Source organism: Lactuca saligna, chromosome 3, assembly GCF_052625555.1.
Source record: "Lactuca saligna cultivar CGN05327 chromosome 3, ASM5262555v1, whole genome shotgun sequence".
In the NCBI taxonomy this organism is placed as follows: Eukaryota; Viridiplantae; Streptophyta; class Magnoliopsida; order Asterales; family Asteraceae; genus Lactuca; species Lactuca saligna.
This window is the reverse complement of record NC_136419.1, coordinates 18,501,310-18,516,118: the sequence shown is the minus strand read 5'-3', so window position 1 is coordinate 18,516,118 and position 14,809 is coordinate 18,501,310. Positions and strand designations below refer to the sequence as shown.

General features: G+C 35.7%; 2 protein-coding genes across 2 annotated transcripts; one reads left to right on the top strand and one right to left on the bottom strand.

The window, feature by feature from the left end:
* Positions 1-1,228: 1,228 nt before the first annotated feature.
* Positions 1,229-2,076, bottom strand: LOC145035227 (uncharacterized). Its single transcript, XM_078983805.1, has 3 exons — positions 1,816-2,076; positions 1,575-1,727; positions 1,229-1,465 (listed from the first exon to the last, which is right to left on the bottom strand). Exons 1-3 carry the CDS (start codon positions 2,074-2,076, stop codon positions 1,229-1,231), a joined length of 651 nt encoding a protein of 216 aa, XP_078839931.1.
* A 9,026-nt stretch (positions 2,077-11,102) lies between these two features.
* On the top strand, positions 11,103-13,943 carry LOC145034622 (uncharacterized). The gene is made up of 11 exons (XM_078983081.1): positions 11,103-11,261; positions 11,420-11,481; positions 11,650-11,724; positions 12,209-12,284; positions 12,398-12,468; positions 12,593-12,694; positions 12,782-12,946; positions 13,044-13,148; positions 13,240-13,320; positions 13,423-13,514; positions 13,610-13,943. The coding sequence occupies exons 1-11, from the start codon at positions 11,207-11,209 to the stop codon at positions 13,635-13,637; spliced, it is 912 nt and encodes a 303-aa protein (XP_078839207.1). The 5' UTR covers positions 11,103-11,206; the 3' UTR covers positions 13,638-13,943.
* The last annotated feature ends 866 nt before the right edge of the window (positions 13,944-14,809 follow it).

The window sequence follows — 14,809 nt, the reverse complement described above, 5'->3', positions numbered from 1 at the left end:
TGTGCATTGACCCTATGTCCTATAACCTGATCCATACCTGGTACCCTTATGATGACTTAATGTATACTAAGCATAAATATATATAGATTCAGGTAGATAATAGATTGGGTGACCTTGGTGTAAACCCACATCCAACGGGAACATGCCGTACAGCGAAGAACACACATCCTATTAGCTGTCGGAATCTACTTAGCATATATGTATCCTATAGTGTATACATTAAGGAATCATAAAGTTAGCATCATGGTCCTAACTTTTAAAAGTAGCCTTCTACCAAGGCTCGATTGTTATGAAAGCAGTCTTCTACCAAGACTCTACTGTTCCTTAGTCAACTGTAAAGTACATTCTCCCTAGTTTATAACCTATCTCGAATACAAAATAGATTAACCTTCAAGTGTTACCGACACTTAATGAAAGTAATGGGAGAAATGAGTACCCTGATGTCGTTTATAATGACATGCAGAGGTACTATTAACCTAAAAACATATTTGTTTTATTACGGTCATAATGTGAAGGCTGGAACCCCTACTAACCGCTCTCATGTATGGAGATTGAGGGAACCAAACGCGACCCGAGCAAATCCATGCAAGCCGTGTAATTTACATTAAAGTTAGATCCTGTCTGCGTGTTGTCATGCTATAGCAAATTTACTTGTTTGTTATGTTATGTTCTGGTATTGTTTGATTCTCTTCACTTGTTTGTTCTGTTATGTTATGTGTGTGCTTCATTGTACTAGAAGTAATGAATATCATTCTCTGAAACTATACCTATAATAGTTTACTAATGCTCTAATTGGACTGTTACTGAAAAGACTCATTTATCTACAAACTTAGGGCGCGTTTGTTTCACATAATGTTTTTGAAAGGAATGGAATCTGTCATAGGAATTAGAATCTGGAGGAATTTGAATCTGAATGTACTAGAAACTTAAATGTGTTTGGTTGACATGGAATGAAATCTGTTTTCTGTTTGGTTTGCTGATTTCTCAACGGAATTGGAAAACAAATTACGTATTATGACAAAAATACCCTTTAATGTTTTTTTTCTAGCTTATCATATTTTTTAATAAACATGACGAATTTTTATATAATTAAAAAAAATTGAAATAAAACCATTAAATATATAAATATAAAGCAACAAATGTCATTCATTATTCTCAATCTCAAATTAAAAAAAAAGTAACCACACACTATATAAAATAATGTCTAAATACCTAGTTCATAATCATATCATTCTTCCAACATAAACCTCACAAAGTTCTCCCGATCTTCTCCTTCCAAATTCCAAAAACTTAACACGGTTTCAGGGTCACACATTATTTTCCTACTTGCTTTGAACCTATCAAAGGCACTTAAAGACTGCATTTTTGAAATTTCTGGAATCACCATTGAAGCTTTTTTTTGTACTTCTGTTTCTCCTAGTATTGCTTGGTTCATGCTATTTTCAAGCTTTTTCAAGGGTGTTAGCTGCAATAGTTATTCCCTTAATAACTGCACCAACTCTTTTCCTCTTCTTTGAGCATGTGTTTGGAGATTCTTCATTTTCTGTGGTTTGTTCTTCAAAAACATCTTCTACTTGTTCTGATTGCTCTTCATTATTTGCATCTTCTTCCATTTGGGAGAAATCCTTGGCTTTATTCCCTTGAGCTCTATCTTTTCCAAAAATGATACATAAATCCTCGTAATGAGGAAATATCTTATTTCTCCATTTTCCTGCCTCTTTATGAACCTATTTTGTATCATAAAATGTTAGCACATAAAAATTTAATATAAATAATTGAGAAGTAACAAAATACATAAAAGTTATAATATTGTACCTGTATGTAAGAATCCCAAACTGCTGATTCAGCTGTTACAGAATGAGTGGAGCTATCATAACCAAAACCACTTGTGTTCGTACCATTTACCATATCATAAACAACTTGCCAATCTTTTTTCATGGTTTTGATCCTTGACTCAATGTGGGGTTTACCCAATATGCCAGAGTTAGGAATTTTTTCCTTTAATGCGTTTTCTAGATGCAGTAAATATCCAGATTTAAAACCATTATCGGCTTTATATCCTCCCATGTTCACCATATTTACCAATGCTTCCACGAGCTTGGCATCTTCAGTAATTGTCCAGTTGCGATAGTTTCTGATTTTTTCCATCACACCTACTATTTTCATAAACATAATAACTAGATGAAACAATGCATGCTATAAAAAATACACAACCATATATATAACAAATATAACCAGTAAAAGTAAATTAAAGCTCATTATTGAAAATAAAAAATGTAGCACAAATTCATAGTAAATGATAAACATAACAAAAATAGAAATGATCAATGTGTAGTATTCCAAGAATCAAACATATTTTGTGCTAAATTGTTTCTAAATGTGGTCCACTCGGTTGATACACCAACAGAAGTGATATTATCATAATCTCCACCACCGACATCTCCGGTTCCCTCGTCTAGTTCAAAGTGGTTCTCAAACGGATCAGTTGTCATTTCCTGCCTTATATAATTATGAAGAAGACAACATGCCATTATGATCTTATTTTTTAGATCAATAGGATAATATGAGTTGTCCCTTAAAATTCCCCATCTTGCCTTTAAAATACCAAAGCATCTTTCTATAACATTTCTTTAGGTGTAGTTGGTTGGTGTCCTGCACGCCAGTCATTCAAATGATATCTTTGACCTCTATATGGGGCTAAGAAACCTTCACCATTTGTATAACCAGCATCTACCAAATAATAACCTATATATGTAGTATAGTTAGCATAATTAATAACTAATACGTATCTAAAATAGCAATTATTATACGTACACGACCTTGGGACCTTCAATCCATGTGGCCTAAGTAAGGCATCTCGAAGCACTCTACCATCCGCAGCTGAGCCCTCCCATCCCGGTAAAACATAGATAAATTGCATATCTTGTGAACACACCCCTAGGACATTTGTGGCAATATCATTTTTTCTTGTCCTGTACTTAGGCTTATCTTTAAGTGGCACTAAGCACTTTATGTGTGTTCCATCTAAAGCTCCTAGGCAGTTCTACATAATATAAGAAAAGAAATGGTCATATGTCATATCAAGCAATTTATGTAGTACTCGAAATTTTTTATTAGTCTAATATATACCTTGAACCACTTCCATCTTTGATCTGTAGAGTTTTCTGTAACAGGTTCCGGTTTCTTAAGCAAATGTGGATGCAACCTTATCACTGCGTTGCAAACTCGTGAAACAATTTTGCTAATTGTTTCTCCAGAACGCTGGAAACGACTTATCATGACCCGATTCTTCACATTATGTGCAATAATGTGAAGAAATATGGCCACTTGTTCATCAATATCCATATGTCTACTTGTTCTTAACCCACCTAGTGTATGAAGCATGTCACACAACTTTGTGAAACATCTTCGGGTCATCCTGAGATTTGATATGCACGTAGTGTCACTTTTGTAAGCGTATTTGTGCATTATTGATTGTCGATCCACATCCGACGATATGTTTTTTATACGTGGTTTACCTCCTCTGTATATTTGTAGTAGCTTGCACACCGTGATAAAAAACCATGTAATACTAGTCATAACTTCATTCCGAAATGTAACGACTATTTGACTTATCTTTTTTCTATGTTTGCTTATAGTTAGACTAAGCCGTGTCATTTCCTGCTCATCTCCCAGAAAAGGAAAATTTTACAATTTAAAGACATAATAATTGACATTGTTGTGGATTTTAATCGTCAACAAATTCGAGTTTTAGTAGAAATTTGTTTGATTTTTGTCTCATCTTTTCCAAGAAAACAAACATAATGGCAAAAGGATTGAAAACAAAAAATCATGCAGGTAAAAAAAAAACACCACACAAGCAAAAACACAAACACTTGGTGTGCATACTTCTACCTACAACTAGTACATGTTACCAACAGTAAATTTCAACCACAAAATTAACAATTACTTTACTTGAAGGCTTAATTGCAGTTACATCACATAAAAGAACACATAGTTGAATTGTAGTAGGATGTCAACAATGATAATTAAAGCATTCTCATTGATGCGATACTGCCGGCACAACAAATATCCAACGATTAAAAAAAAAGCGGCCAACATGCGTTTAACAAACAATCACAAATTGAATAAAATATATATAAATGTTATTTGAAGAACGGTAGATGATCAATTCGGCATTTGCTTGACAATGAAAAGGATGAAACAAAGAATAGGAAGAACAACTAACCTCAGGCAACAAAGGTATCAGAGGCGCACAGCAAAAACGATCGGCAATTGAATTGTATTGTAGAACCGATCGAGATATGTAGATATATTGAGATACGATAATCGGGGAAAAGATAATGACAATCGGTTTTTTTTTTTTTTTTTTGATTTCACAAGCGTATAGATAATAGGAGGATATAGAATTGAATATAGATTCTTGATATGTTGGGAAAGAATTAGAAATCAATCAACTGCAAAATTAAAATATGATTATGGAAATCCGATTCCATTCAATTGGTAAGCCAAACACGATAACTACGGGATTCTAGTTTCCATTTCCTTCACTTTCCTTAGGAATCCCACAAAACAAACGCACCCTTATGCTTATACTTTAAAAATGGAGTTTTGTATAACTATAAAGTAACATAACCTTTAAAAGAGTTTTGAAATGTTTTAAGAACTTATAAATAACATAAGTAACATTTTGAAAGATGTTTATAACAAACATTTACACAATTATCATTGTGTTCAACTAGTATTCCCCCCCCCCCCCCCCCGCCCCTAAAACAATTAAAATAGTTAAAAGATTCATTACGGGGTATGAACTCACATGATGTGGGTGATTCAAACGGGTATGCGTGTAAGGATGAGAAGTTCCACGAATGCAGTCACGAGACACAATAAGTCCTAAATTACATATAAGGACACATATTGACATGAATATAGTGTTTATAACAACTATATGAAAGAAAACACCTTCCGGGACTAGGAAACACCTTCCGGGACTAGGAAACACCTTGACCAAGTGTTGGAATCACATGTGATTCAACATAGGAAGGTATAAATGCACTTAAATGAGTTTACTACCATGAGTTCACGGCCCAAGGGAGTTTACGGCCGTAAAATCATGGTTACTCATGGGTTAGTGCAAGTTTGAAGTCTAGGGGGTGATTTAGGGACATTAGCTTTAACCTAGGATGAGAAAGACCACTTCTTTTGGCACTTTTGAGGTGTTCACGGACCAAATGAGTTTACAAACGTAAACTCATGGCCAAATATTCTTATGAGGATCCTAAAGGTCATAAAGAATCATTCTAAATTCATGCCTAAGCCCTTGGAAGTGTTTGTGGCATCAAAACACCCCTAACTTGAGTTTTCGGCCCATAGACCATTTGGTCACGTGTTTGCGGCCGTAAACACTTGTGGGTGATTATATTTTAATTGTTTTGGCTCCTAGACACATCAAGGTAAAAGGCTATGCTAGTCTCTTGGCTTAAGGGTGGCATTTAGGGCATTTTGAGACCCTAAAATGGAGTTTACTCTTCAAATGGAGTTTACTCTCCAAGATGTTCTTGGGGAGTAAACTCTCAAATCTTGTTGTTTTGAGTTTGTTTTCGTTCCTATACTCATTTGTGTACAAGTCCAAACTAGTTTCATGGCTTAGGGAAAGGCTAGGCTCCATTTGGCTCCTGAAAAGGAGTTTACTCTCCAAGATGTTCTTAGGGAGTAAACTCACAGATCTTGATGTTCTGTCGTGATTTTGATGTTATTAAGCACAATCTAAGCTATATAATACAACTAGATTGAAGTACTCACGATTTGGGATAAAAACCCGAAGATCCGTGAGAGAGAATTTGACTTTTCTCTAACTGGGAATGTAACTAATGAATAATTTGATTCAGAATCCTATATATAGTCTTGGGATTTTTGGCAGAAAATATTTTATTCCCGGAATGAACTCTAATATCATAGAGTTTTGGAATAATAGAGTTGGATAAAACCCAAGTGCAACCTCTCTCCTGATATCTCCTTAAGTGTAAATCCTGATATCTCCTTAAGTGTAAATCCTGAATTGCTCAAACTTGTCCCAGAGTTGGATAAAACCCAAGTGCAACCTCTCTCCTGATATCTCCTTAAGTGTAAATCCTGAATTGCTCAAACTTGTCCCAAAAGTTTGAAAGTTAGCAGCAACAGGCTTGGCTTCTATTGATGTGGATGGTTTCACTGAATGGAAAATTTTGGGTTGTCACATGGACTATCCTTTCAGACCCTAGGTTGGGTCCTAAGGCGTAAAAATGAGGTCTCTTGAGCTAGTTTAGTCATTTGTTCTTTGTAGGAGGTCTTAATGGATTAAAACCATGTATTAAGCCCTTTTTGGTCGACCAAAGTATTAAAGTTTGAGACTTTATGGTTCTAGAGTGCTTCTGGGTCTTTGATATGAAGTTTGAGCTTCAATGCTTAATCCATTAAGCACTTATTAGGATTTTAAGATCTGCGAGATTACGCCCCGTGTAAGTTGATGTACGCCTTGTGTACTGAGTTAACCACCCTAATGGTGGTTAAGGCGAGGCGAGGTACGCCCAATGTACCGAAGGGGTACTCCCCGCATACACCTTATATTTGCGCTTCAGACTTTGGGCTTTGGGTATTGGGCCATCTGTTGGCCCTTAATACTTGGGCCCCATTGGACTATTTGGATAAATGTGTTTTGGGTCAATTAGGGGATCATATCTTTGGATGAGGCCCAATAAGGGGTTTGGGCCCAATTTGGAAAATTGGGTCAATCATGGGCATATAAATAGGTTGGGCCTTTTGAACCAAAGTTTTGGACTTGGGCCTTGGCCCATTTAGGGAAGGGGTAAAGTGGACATTTACCCTAAGTATGGATCCTTAATCAAGAACGGTATCCCAATTGTTAATTGGATGTTTGTTGTCTGTGATAGTTTTGGATTTTCCATGAGTCAACAGTTAGAGATTTTAGTGCAGTTTGACATTTGAGAGGTGAGTCTTCCTCACTATACTTTTGGGTCGAAGGCACTAAGGCCGGTCCTTTGGATCGTTATCCTGATACCGTATGATTGAGTACTTATAGTGATTTGTTAGATCTGAATCCTAGTAGATAGGATTATGTTATGCTTATTGATCTATATGATATGTCCTTGATTGTTGATTGATTATATGTTTATGAGTATGTTTATGTCAACATGTGTGAGGTTGGGTTGAGGCGGTCATGCTTTGTGTTGAAGGCCAATAGACCCAGGGTGACCCAGATAGACTAAAGGCCTGCGAGGCGGACCAGTCAGGATGATGGCCCGAAGAACGGTCCAGATAGGCTGAAGGCCCAGTGCGGTGGTCCAGACATGCTGAAGGTTCTGTATGCATGTTATGGATGTGATATTTATGATTATGTATTGTGGTGGTATTTTAGGGGAAACTCAATAAGCTTTGGGCTTATAGTTTGGATTATGTTTCTGGTACCTCAGAGGATTGCGGGAAGGTGAATGCATGATCGTGCACCTCCTCGTGTTTTTGTTTTACAATTTTTCGATTTCTTTGATGTGAAACTTACTTTGAAAACAAGTTGTAAACAATGATGATTTTGGGGTTGTTTTAAAACTTTAAAATTTTCAAGAATTTTATGAATATTACAAGTTGATATCAAAGCCTTGGCTTGAGTGAATTGGAGGAACACTCGTGTGAATCCAGTCTCAAATGATTTTCAAATGGTTTTCAAAATACTCAAGGAGGATGCGACGTGTACGATCATCTAGAGCCAGTAAGTAGACCCCAAAATACCATACTGTTATTTTTTATTGTGATACGCTAGAATATCATGCTAGAGATAGGCTATGGATCTTCAGGAATTACATGATATAATTGCCTGATTATATGATGCCTGATAACCCAGGTCTTTGTTTTATGGAATTGACATAATTATGTAGTTGCTTAGTGTATGCATCATGGTTATATATAACTAAGATCTTATAACATGAGAATGTTTGATTTGACCTTATATCCTGTTCTTGTTTGATGAAGGGATTAGGGTAGGGTCAAATATCCGAATATCTATAAGGTCCAATGTTATGTATGGCTAGCATACACTAGTGTTTCAGGGTTGGTGGAAGTTTCATGGATGAGTCATCTGGGGTATGTCGGCCAGTCGTGAGATGTTTAGTATTTCCTCTAGGGAGTGATGATTGAGTGTACGACTATGCTTATGAGTTTTGTTAGGGTACTATGATGACCCTTGAGACAAATATGGGTAGGTGTGGAAGGTAGTATGGCCCGTACTACAGAAAATACAAGACTCGTACGCGTAACAAGGAAGTCACAACCCCTAGGGCTTCGTTGGGAGTTGGTTCCCTGTTATGCTATGTGGATTATTTGATATCTTCCTGGCGTATTTTCAGTATGGTGACTACGAGGCGAGTTGAGGTCGGATCCGGGTCGGGATCTGGAGCTGGCAGTCAGGGTGGGAAACATTGTGAGAGGACCACATCAGGAAGATCATTCACAAGGAGGTGATTGCTATTGTCCGGGGTCAAATTTCAGAGATGTTCGTCTCTATCAAGACTACGATGATGGAGTTCTTTGATGATCGCTACGCAACCATTGTTGAGATGGTTGCTGCTGCAACCTCTGTAGCCATGGCCGCTGCAGGTGCTGGGACAAAGAAGGTCTTTCAGTATTGGGACTTCGATAATACGAAGCCCCCGACTTTTGATGGAGTTCAGGACCCGATCATGGCCGTGAGGTGGCTATCTGATATGAATTGATGTTTTTGCACTTGTTCATGCCCTGTTGACCAGAAAGTCAAGTGCACTCTGAACCTTTTAAGGTCCGGAGCGAAGGATTGGTAGAGACTTGTTACAGGATCGTATTCTGCTAAGCAGATGGCTGCGATATCTTGGGATCAGTTCATGGAGATGTTTCGTACTTGCTACGTTCCACAGATCGAGCGAGAGAGGTTGGCTCAGGAGTTTTTAGACCTGAAGCAGGGATCAGATTCGGTGATGGAGATCACCCGAATGTTTACTGAGAGGACTATGTTTTGCCCTAAGTTTGCTTTAGAGCAGGCTCAGATGACCCATTATATGAGCATGCTCAAGACGGATATTAGACAACTTGTTTCTACCCAGCGGTTTGATTCTTTGTTGGAGTTGCAGGAGGCCTCCAGGCGGCGTGAGCTTAAGATATAGCTTCAGTTGAGAAAGTAGAGATAGGCCCCGACACAATCATAACCAACGCCAAAGCGGTTCAAAGCCGCTAATTCTAGGACTGGAGGTCAGCGAGGCCGAATTTGTGGGAAGTGTGGAAAGGTTCATGTCAGAGCATGTCAATCTAGTAGTGTGTGCCACAAATGTGTCAAGGAGGGGCATTATGCAAGAGACTGCCGCCAGACAGCCCCGATTTAGAGTATAAAGATTTTCTACCATTGTGATCAGGTTGGCCATATGAACGTCAACTGTTCGTTGCTCGCCGCCAAGCCGGCGTAGTCCCCTGCGCTAGCTACTTTAAGGATCACTAACAATAGTTAGGGCAGGGTGGAGCCCCCGATAGCTCGAGGTCTCACTTTCCAGCTTACTGCCAAGGAGGCCAGGGTAGCACTGGATGTTGTGACTGGTATGTTTCTATCCCTTATCTTATTGATTATGTTTGTTTTATGCTCATATGTTCGTACCTTTGGTAGGTCATTTCTAGTTAACTCCTTGCATGCTTTAATGTTGTTTGAATCGGGTACGAGTCGATCCTTTGTTTCTCGATCTTTTACTAAGGAGTTCGCTTTGCCCATAGGGGAGTTGGAGTGTCCGTTGTGAGTTTCTATCGCCAACGAACATGAGATTTCTGCTTCTTCGGTTGATCAGGGTAGCGTTTTGGAGATTTTCGGGGTATCCTTTCCGATCAATTTGATTTCCACTCCCATGGGAGATGTCTGCGTGATTGTGGGTATGGATTGGCTGAGTCGTTTCGGTGCCATGATCGACTGCAAGGGTCAGCGGGTGGTAGTTCGAAACCCAAGTTGGGGAGAACTCGTTATTTATAGAGAGGGCACCAAGATGGGTTCTGGGTTTTGTTCTGCAGCCATGGATTGTCAGTATATTCAGCACGGGTGTGCGAGTTATTTGGCTTATGTAGTGGATACGCGGGTTGGGGATAAAGTGTCGGTTGCTGATGTTCCAGTTATCAGGGAGTTCGCTGATGTATTCCCGGAGGAGTTACCCGGTGTGCCTCCTGAGAGGCAGGTCGAGTTTAGGATCGACCTTGTGCAAGGTGCGACCCCTATTGCCAAGGCGCCATACCGTTTAGCACCGCCTGAGATGCAGGAGCTGTTAGATAAGCAGTTCATCCGTCCGATAAGTTCTCCATTGTATTAGATATATTTTTCTGATTAATTAATCTATTTAATTGTATTTGTAAAATAAAAATGAATATAACTTTAAGAAGATTATGGTACTAAAAATATTACTTTTTAAACTTTCAAGATGACAAATAAAAAAGATTAAAAGCCTAAAAACATATCGTCATATAATATTTTATAATTTTTTTATTTACTTGAATATTATTGTTAACTATTAAATTTCATAACACTAGTTTATAGTCCGTGGGAACCACATTTACAAAACTAATTAAACTTTCTAAGTAAAAACTCAAAACTATTAATTAATTATGTTAATTAACTTATTAATTAAAAGATATTTTTTTTAATTATATATAAAAGTATAATCATTGATTTAAATAAATACATAAAATTATACCATCTTATAATTTGTATAAAGTTTATTTTATTATAATTTGTATAAATTTTATTTTATTTTTTATTCTAATGTTGTTAATTTAATATAATTAAAATAAAAAATTTAAATTTTGAATTTTGAAATTTAAAATGAAGAATCAATAAATTAACAAGTAACATGATAATATTTACAAGATCTAACATGATGATACATGACAAAATAACTACTTTTTTATTAGCACGAGGAGATGGAGAGATAAAAATATTTTAGATAAATAACAATAAATTAATTTTTTAAACAAATTGAAAATATAGCCATTTTTTTATAAATAAAAATCAATAAAAAGTCAAAAGTAATACAAAAAGTGAGGAAACGATGTCGTATACCACTTTCGTGTTATTGTGGACGTCGCGTTAGGAACAAATATCTCGTTCTCTCCAGACCAGACCCAAGGCTTTCGTTTCTGTAATTTTCAACCCGCAGCCATGGCGATGCATGCTGGAATGGGATTTTCTAAGATCATCATCCTAGTGGGAGCAGGTTTCTCTTTTACTGTAATTTTGATTGCACACATACATATATTTTTAATCAGTATTTATCAGATCTATTACATTTCAAACCCTAATTTGCTTCTCCTTGAGAGAGATCGAGATCGAGAGATGTCGTCTTGACGTAAATATGGATGTGTTGTATTTTAGGGTACACTGGTACGTTGATGATGAAGAATGGTAAACTTTCGGATGTATTGGGCGAACTTCAGGTATAATGATTCTATTATTTTCCTCTCTAAAACATAGAATCACGTTCAATAATGTGGGTTTGATTGATGTTAATAAGAATTGATACGCGTGTGATGTTAAATAGTCCGGTTTTAGCTAATCCTCGAATTGTATGCTTTGAAATGAGTTTTTGGTTTTAAAATTGGCAGGCTTTGGTGAAAGGATATGAAGAAAAGCAGGCGGGTGGAGCTGAAGGTGATCATTCCGATGCAATTGCCGCTCAGGTACTACTTTGACTTTAAGCTGATTATATTAGTTCATTGTTTTTTGTCAAAAATGGAGGTAACCTGATATAAACAACAAGACGGGGCTAAATGGCATTCATAATTCCAGCAACCCCTCTTAGATGAAGCTACATTGTTCTGCAAATTTTGCAAAAAAGAACTTTGTTGTGTTAGCCTCAGCAAGTTTTCATCCATTCTTTAATACTAGTTGATTTATGCTCAATTTGATTTACTCAGAGATACTTGATCATTTAGGCTTGAGGTTATAGTTAAAATCTGGAAATGCATCCTCTGTATTTTTCTTCATATGAAGATAGATAATAAGATGTATGTGCTATTGGTATTTCAGCTGTGTTTTTGTATATGATGCTATGATCCCTAAAATCCTTGGTTAAGGTTTTCCAAATAATCATAGGTTTATTTATGTTCATTATCCCCCCTCATCCCTCTTTCTCATCTATATATAACTAACAAAAACATGCAGGTTCGTCGATTAGCAATGGAGGTTCGACAGCTGGCTTCATCAAGGCAGATCACTGTTCTCAATGGTGGTTCAAGTGGTATACATTATATAACTTATATATATGTTTTTTTATTTTTTTGTTGAGTAAAGTGAAAACTGAAATTGAGTTTCTTTTAATTGCAAAGTTAAAGTTAAATTTAATGCATGCAGGTAATGTGACATCTTTAGTGGTACCAGTTGCTGCTTTGGGAGCTGTGGGTTATGGATACATGTGGTGGAAGGTCCAAATCCAATACTCTTTTTTTTTTTTTTTTTTTTTTTTTCTGTCTCAAATCTCAATATTTTAATTGATTTAAAAGTTAAAACATTCTCTGGTATTACTGTTTCTGACTTTGTGTAATTTAGGGGTTTTCGTTCTCAGACCTCATGTATGTGACAAAGCAAAATATGTCAAATGCTGTCTCAAACTTGACAAAACATCTGGAACAAGTGTCAGATGCCCTTGCTGTAAGTTCCTCCTATCATATACATATTGAATCTTTGATCTTACATCTGAATTCATGTTTGTTTTTTTTCTTTAAAAAAAAAAATCAGGCAGCGAAAAAACACCTGACACAGAGGATCGAGAACTTGGATGGAAAAATGGACCAACAAGTGGAAATATCTAAATTGATTAAAAGTGAGGTGACTGATGTTCGTGGTGATATTTCCCAAATTGGGTATGATTTGGATTCACTTAATAGAATGGTTTCTGGTTTGGTCAGTCTTCTCTTCTTCTTCTTAAACCTCTTAAATTTTATATATTTTTATCAATTTCTATTTAACATGTTTGTTTGTTTGTTTAATTGTCTTGCAGAATGGCAAGATAATGACTTTGGAAGAAAAGCAGGATCTAACCAACCTTGGAGTGTGGTACCTCTGCAACAAGGCTGATGGAAATAAGTTATCTGGCAAGGCACAGGTGATACATTATAGTATTATAGATACTGATGTTCTTTTAATCTTTTTAAGCAACCTATATTTATTTATTTATATATAATAATTGCATATAGGAACAATTGAGACTTGCTACCAAATCTGTTGCTGGTTATCTCACAACAGGGTCTGGGGGTTTACAGCTGCTGAATCTTGAGGTTCAGTTCAATTAGTCAACAAACTTTATGTTTTGTTTTATGAAGATTCCAATTCCATAACTTGTTATTTGTTTTTTATGTTATATTATTATTATTTTCTAGGAAATTGTTGAAACTATAGATCCAACCGATAACAAATCGCCAAAAAATGGCTTCTCGGAAGATGCGGAAAATAAATCAAGAACACTGACCAGGTATATTTGTATTTATATGTATATGCTTTGGTGACTTGTACCTTGTGCATGAGGAAACGTACATGTAGTTATGATGATTTTTCGTTATGGAACAGGAAAAATACGGTGAAGTTCAGTTCTTGAATCAATCAGAAAGGATATATAGATATACAAATGCGTGCATATATATATATATATATATATATATATATATATATTCTTTTGTGTCCAATAAGATAAAAGCATTGGCTGTGCTTTTGATCATTTTTTTGTTACTTGGTTAGTACATATATGTTGATATATTTATATACCTAAACTTTCGTTTGTGGTTCTACATGTGTTGTCACGTTTTTTTTATTATTGCAATGGACATATGTTTGTGTTTCATGGATCGATTGTATGAATGTGGAAAATATGTTTGTAACGTATACAGTTTTTGTTTTTTTTAAATGATTTTTATTTCCGTTTGTCTCGTTGATTTTCAGAAAAGAAATGTGTAAAGCATATGCGACTTTGGATTAAAAGCATCTCACATTTCTTTATTTTGAAAGACGACAGAGTATACGCTGTTTGCCACTAAGCCAATCCTTGTAATATATAAATTTTACTTGAATATCAAATATTCTTGAAGACAGTAGGAATGACAAAATGATCGATGTAATTTATGTTGAGAAATCTTAACGAATCCAAATTAGTATATAATATTTTTTATAAAGTGAAAATAATAAAGTAAGTGGGTGTCTCTCGCATTGCTGAAAATAGTTTATTAGATTTAGAAAAAGCTAATAAATTGAAAAAGTGTTGGAGTATTTAAAAATAACTTTTGAAAAACCTTTGTAGAGTTTTTTTATACCGACAAAATATAAAGCTTTCTAAAAGTTAGAGAATCCTATTTTTTGTTATAAAATATGATCAAATAATAATAAAAGGATAAATTACATAGTAAAGAAAAACATGAGAGTGAAAATAACTTTTATTTTAATACTTGTGATGAAATGATTAAATTTTACAATATATATATTTACTATTTATACTAAACAAAGAAGATGAAATGTGAGGTATGTTATGAATGTTCATTATAGTGGTGCATAACTACACTCATAAAGTTCATAATAATATTTGCTATAATGTTCACTAACTATGGAGAGTAACGCGGAAATATGGAGAATCCAATAGTCATTAACTAAATAATAATTCATAACACTCCTCCTTGAATGAAGATTGTATTATGCTCGAAAACCTTAACCGGTAAAACCTCATGGGAAAAAACCCTTTATTAAGGAAAAAAATGACATGATTAATAATAAGGGAACAAT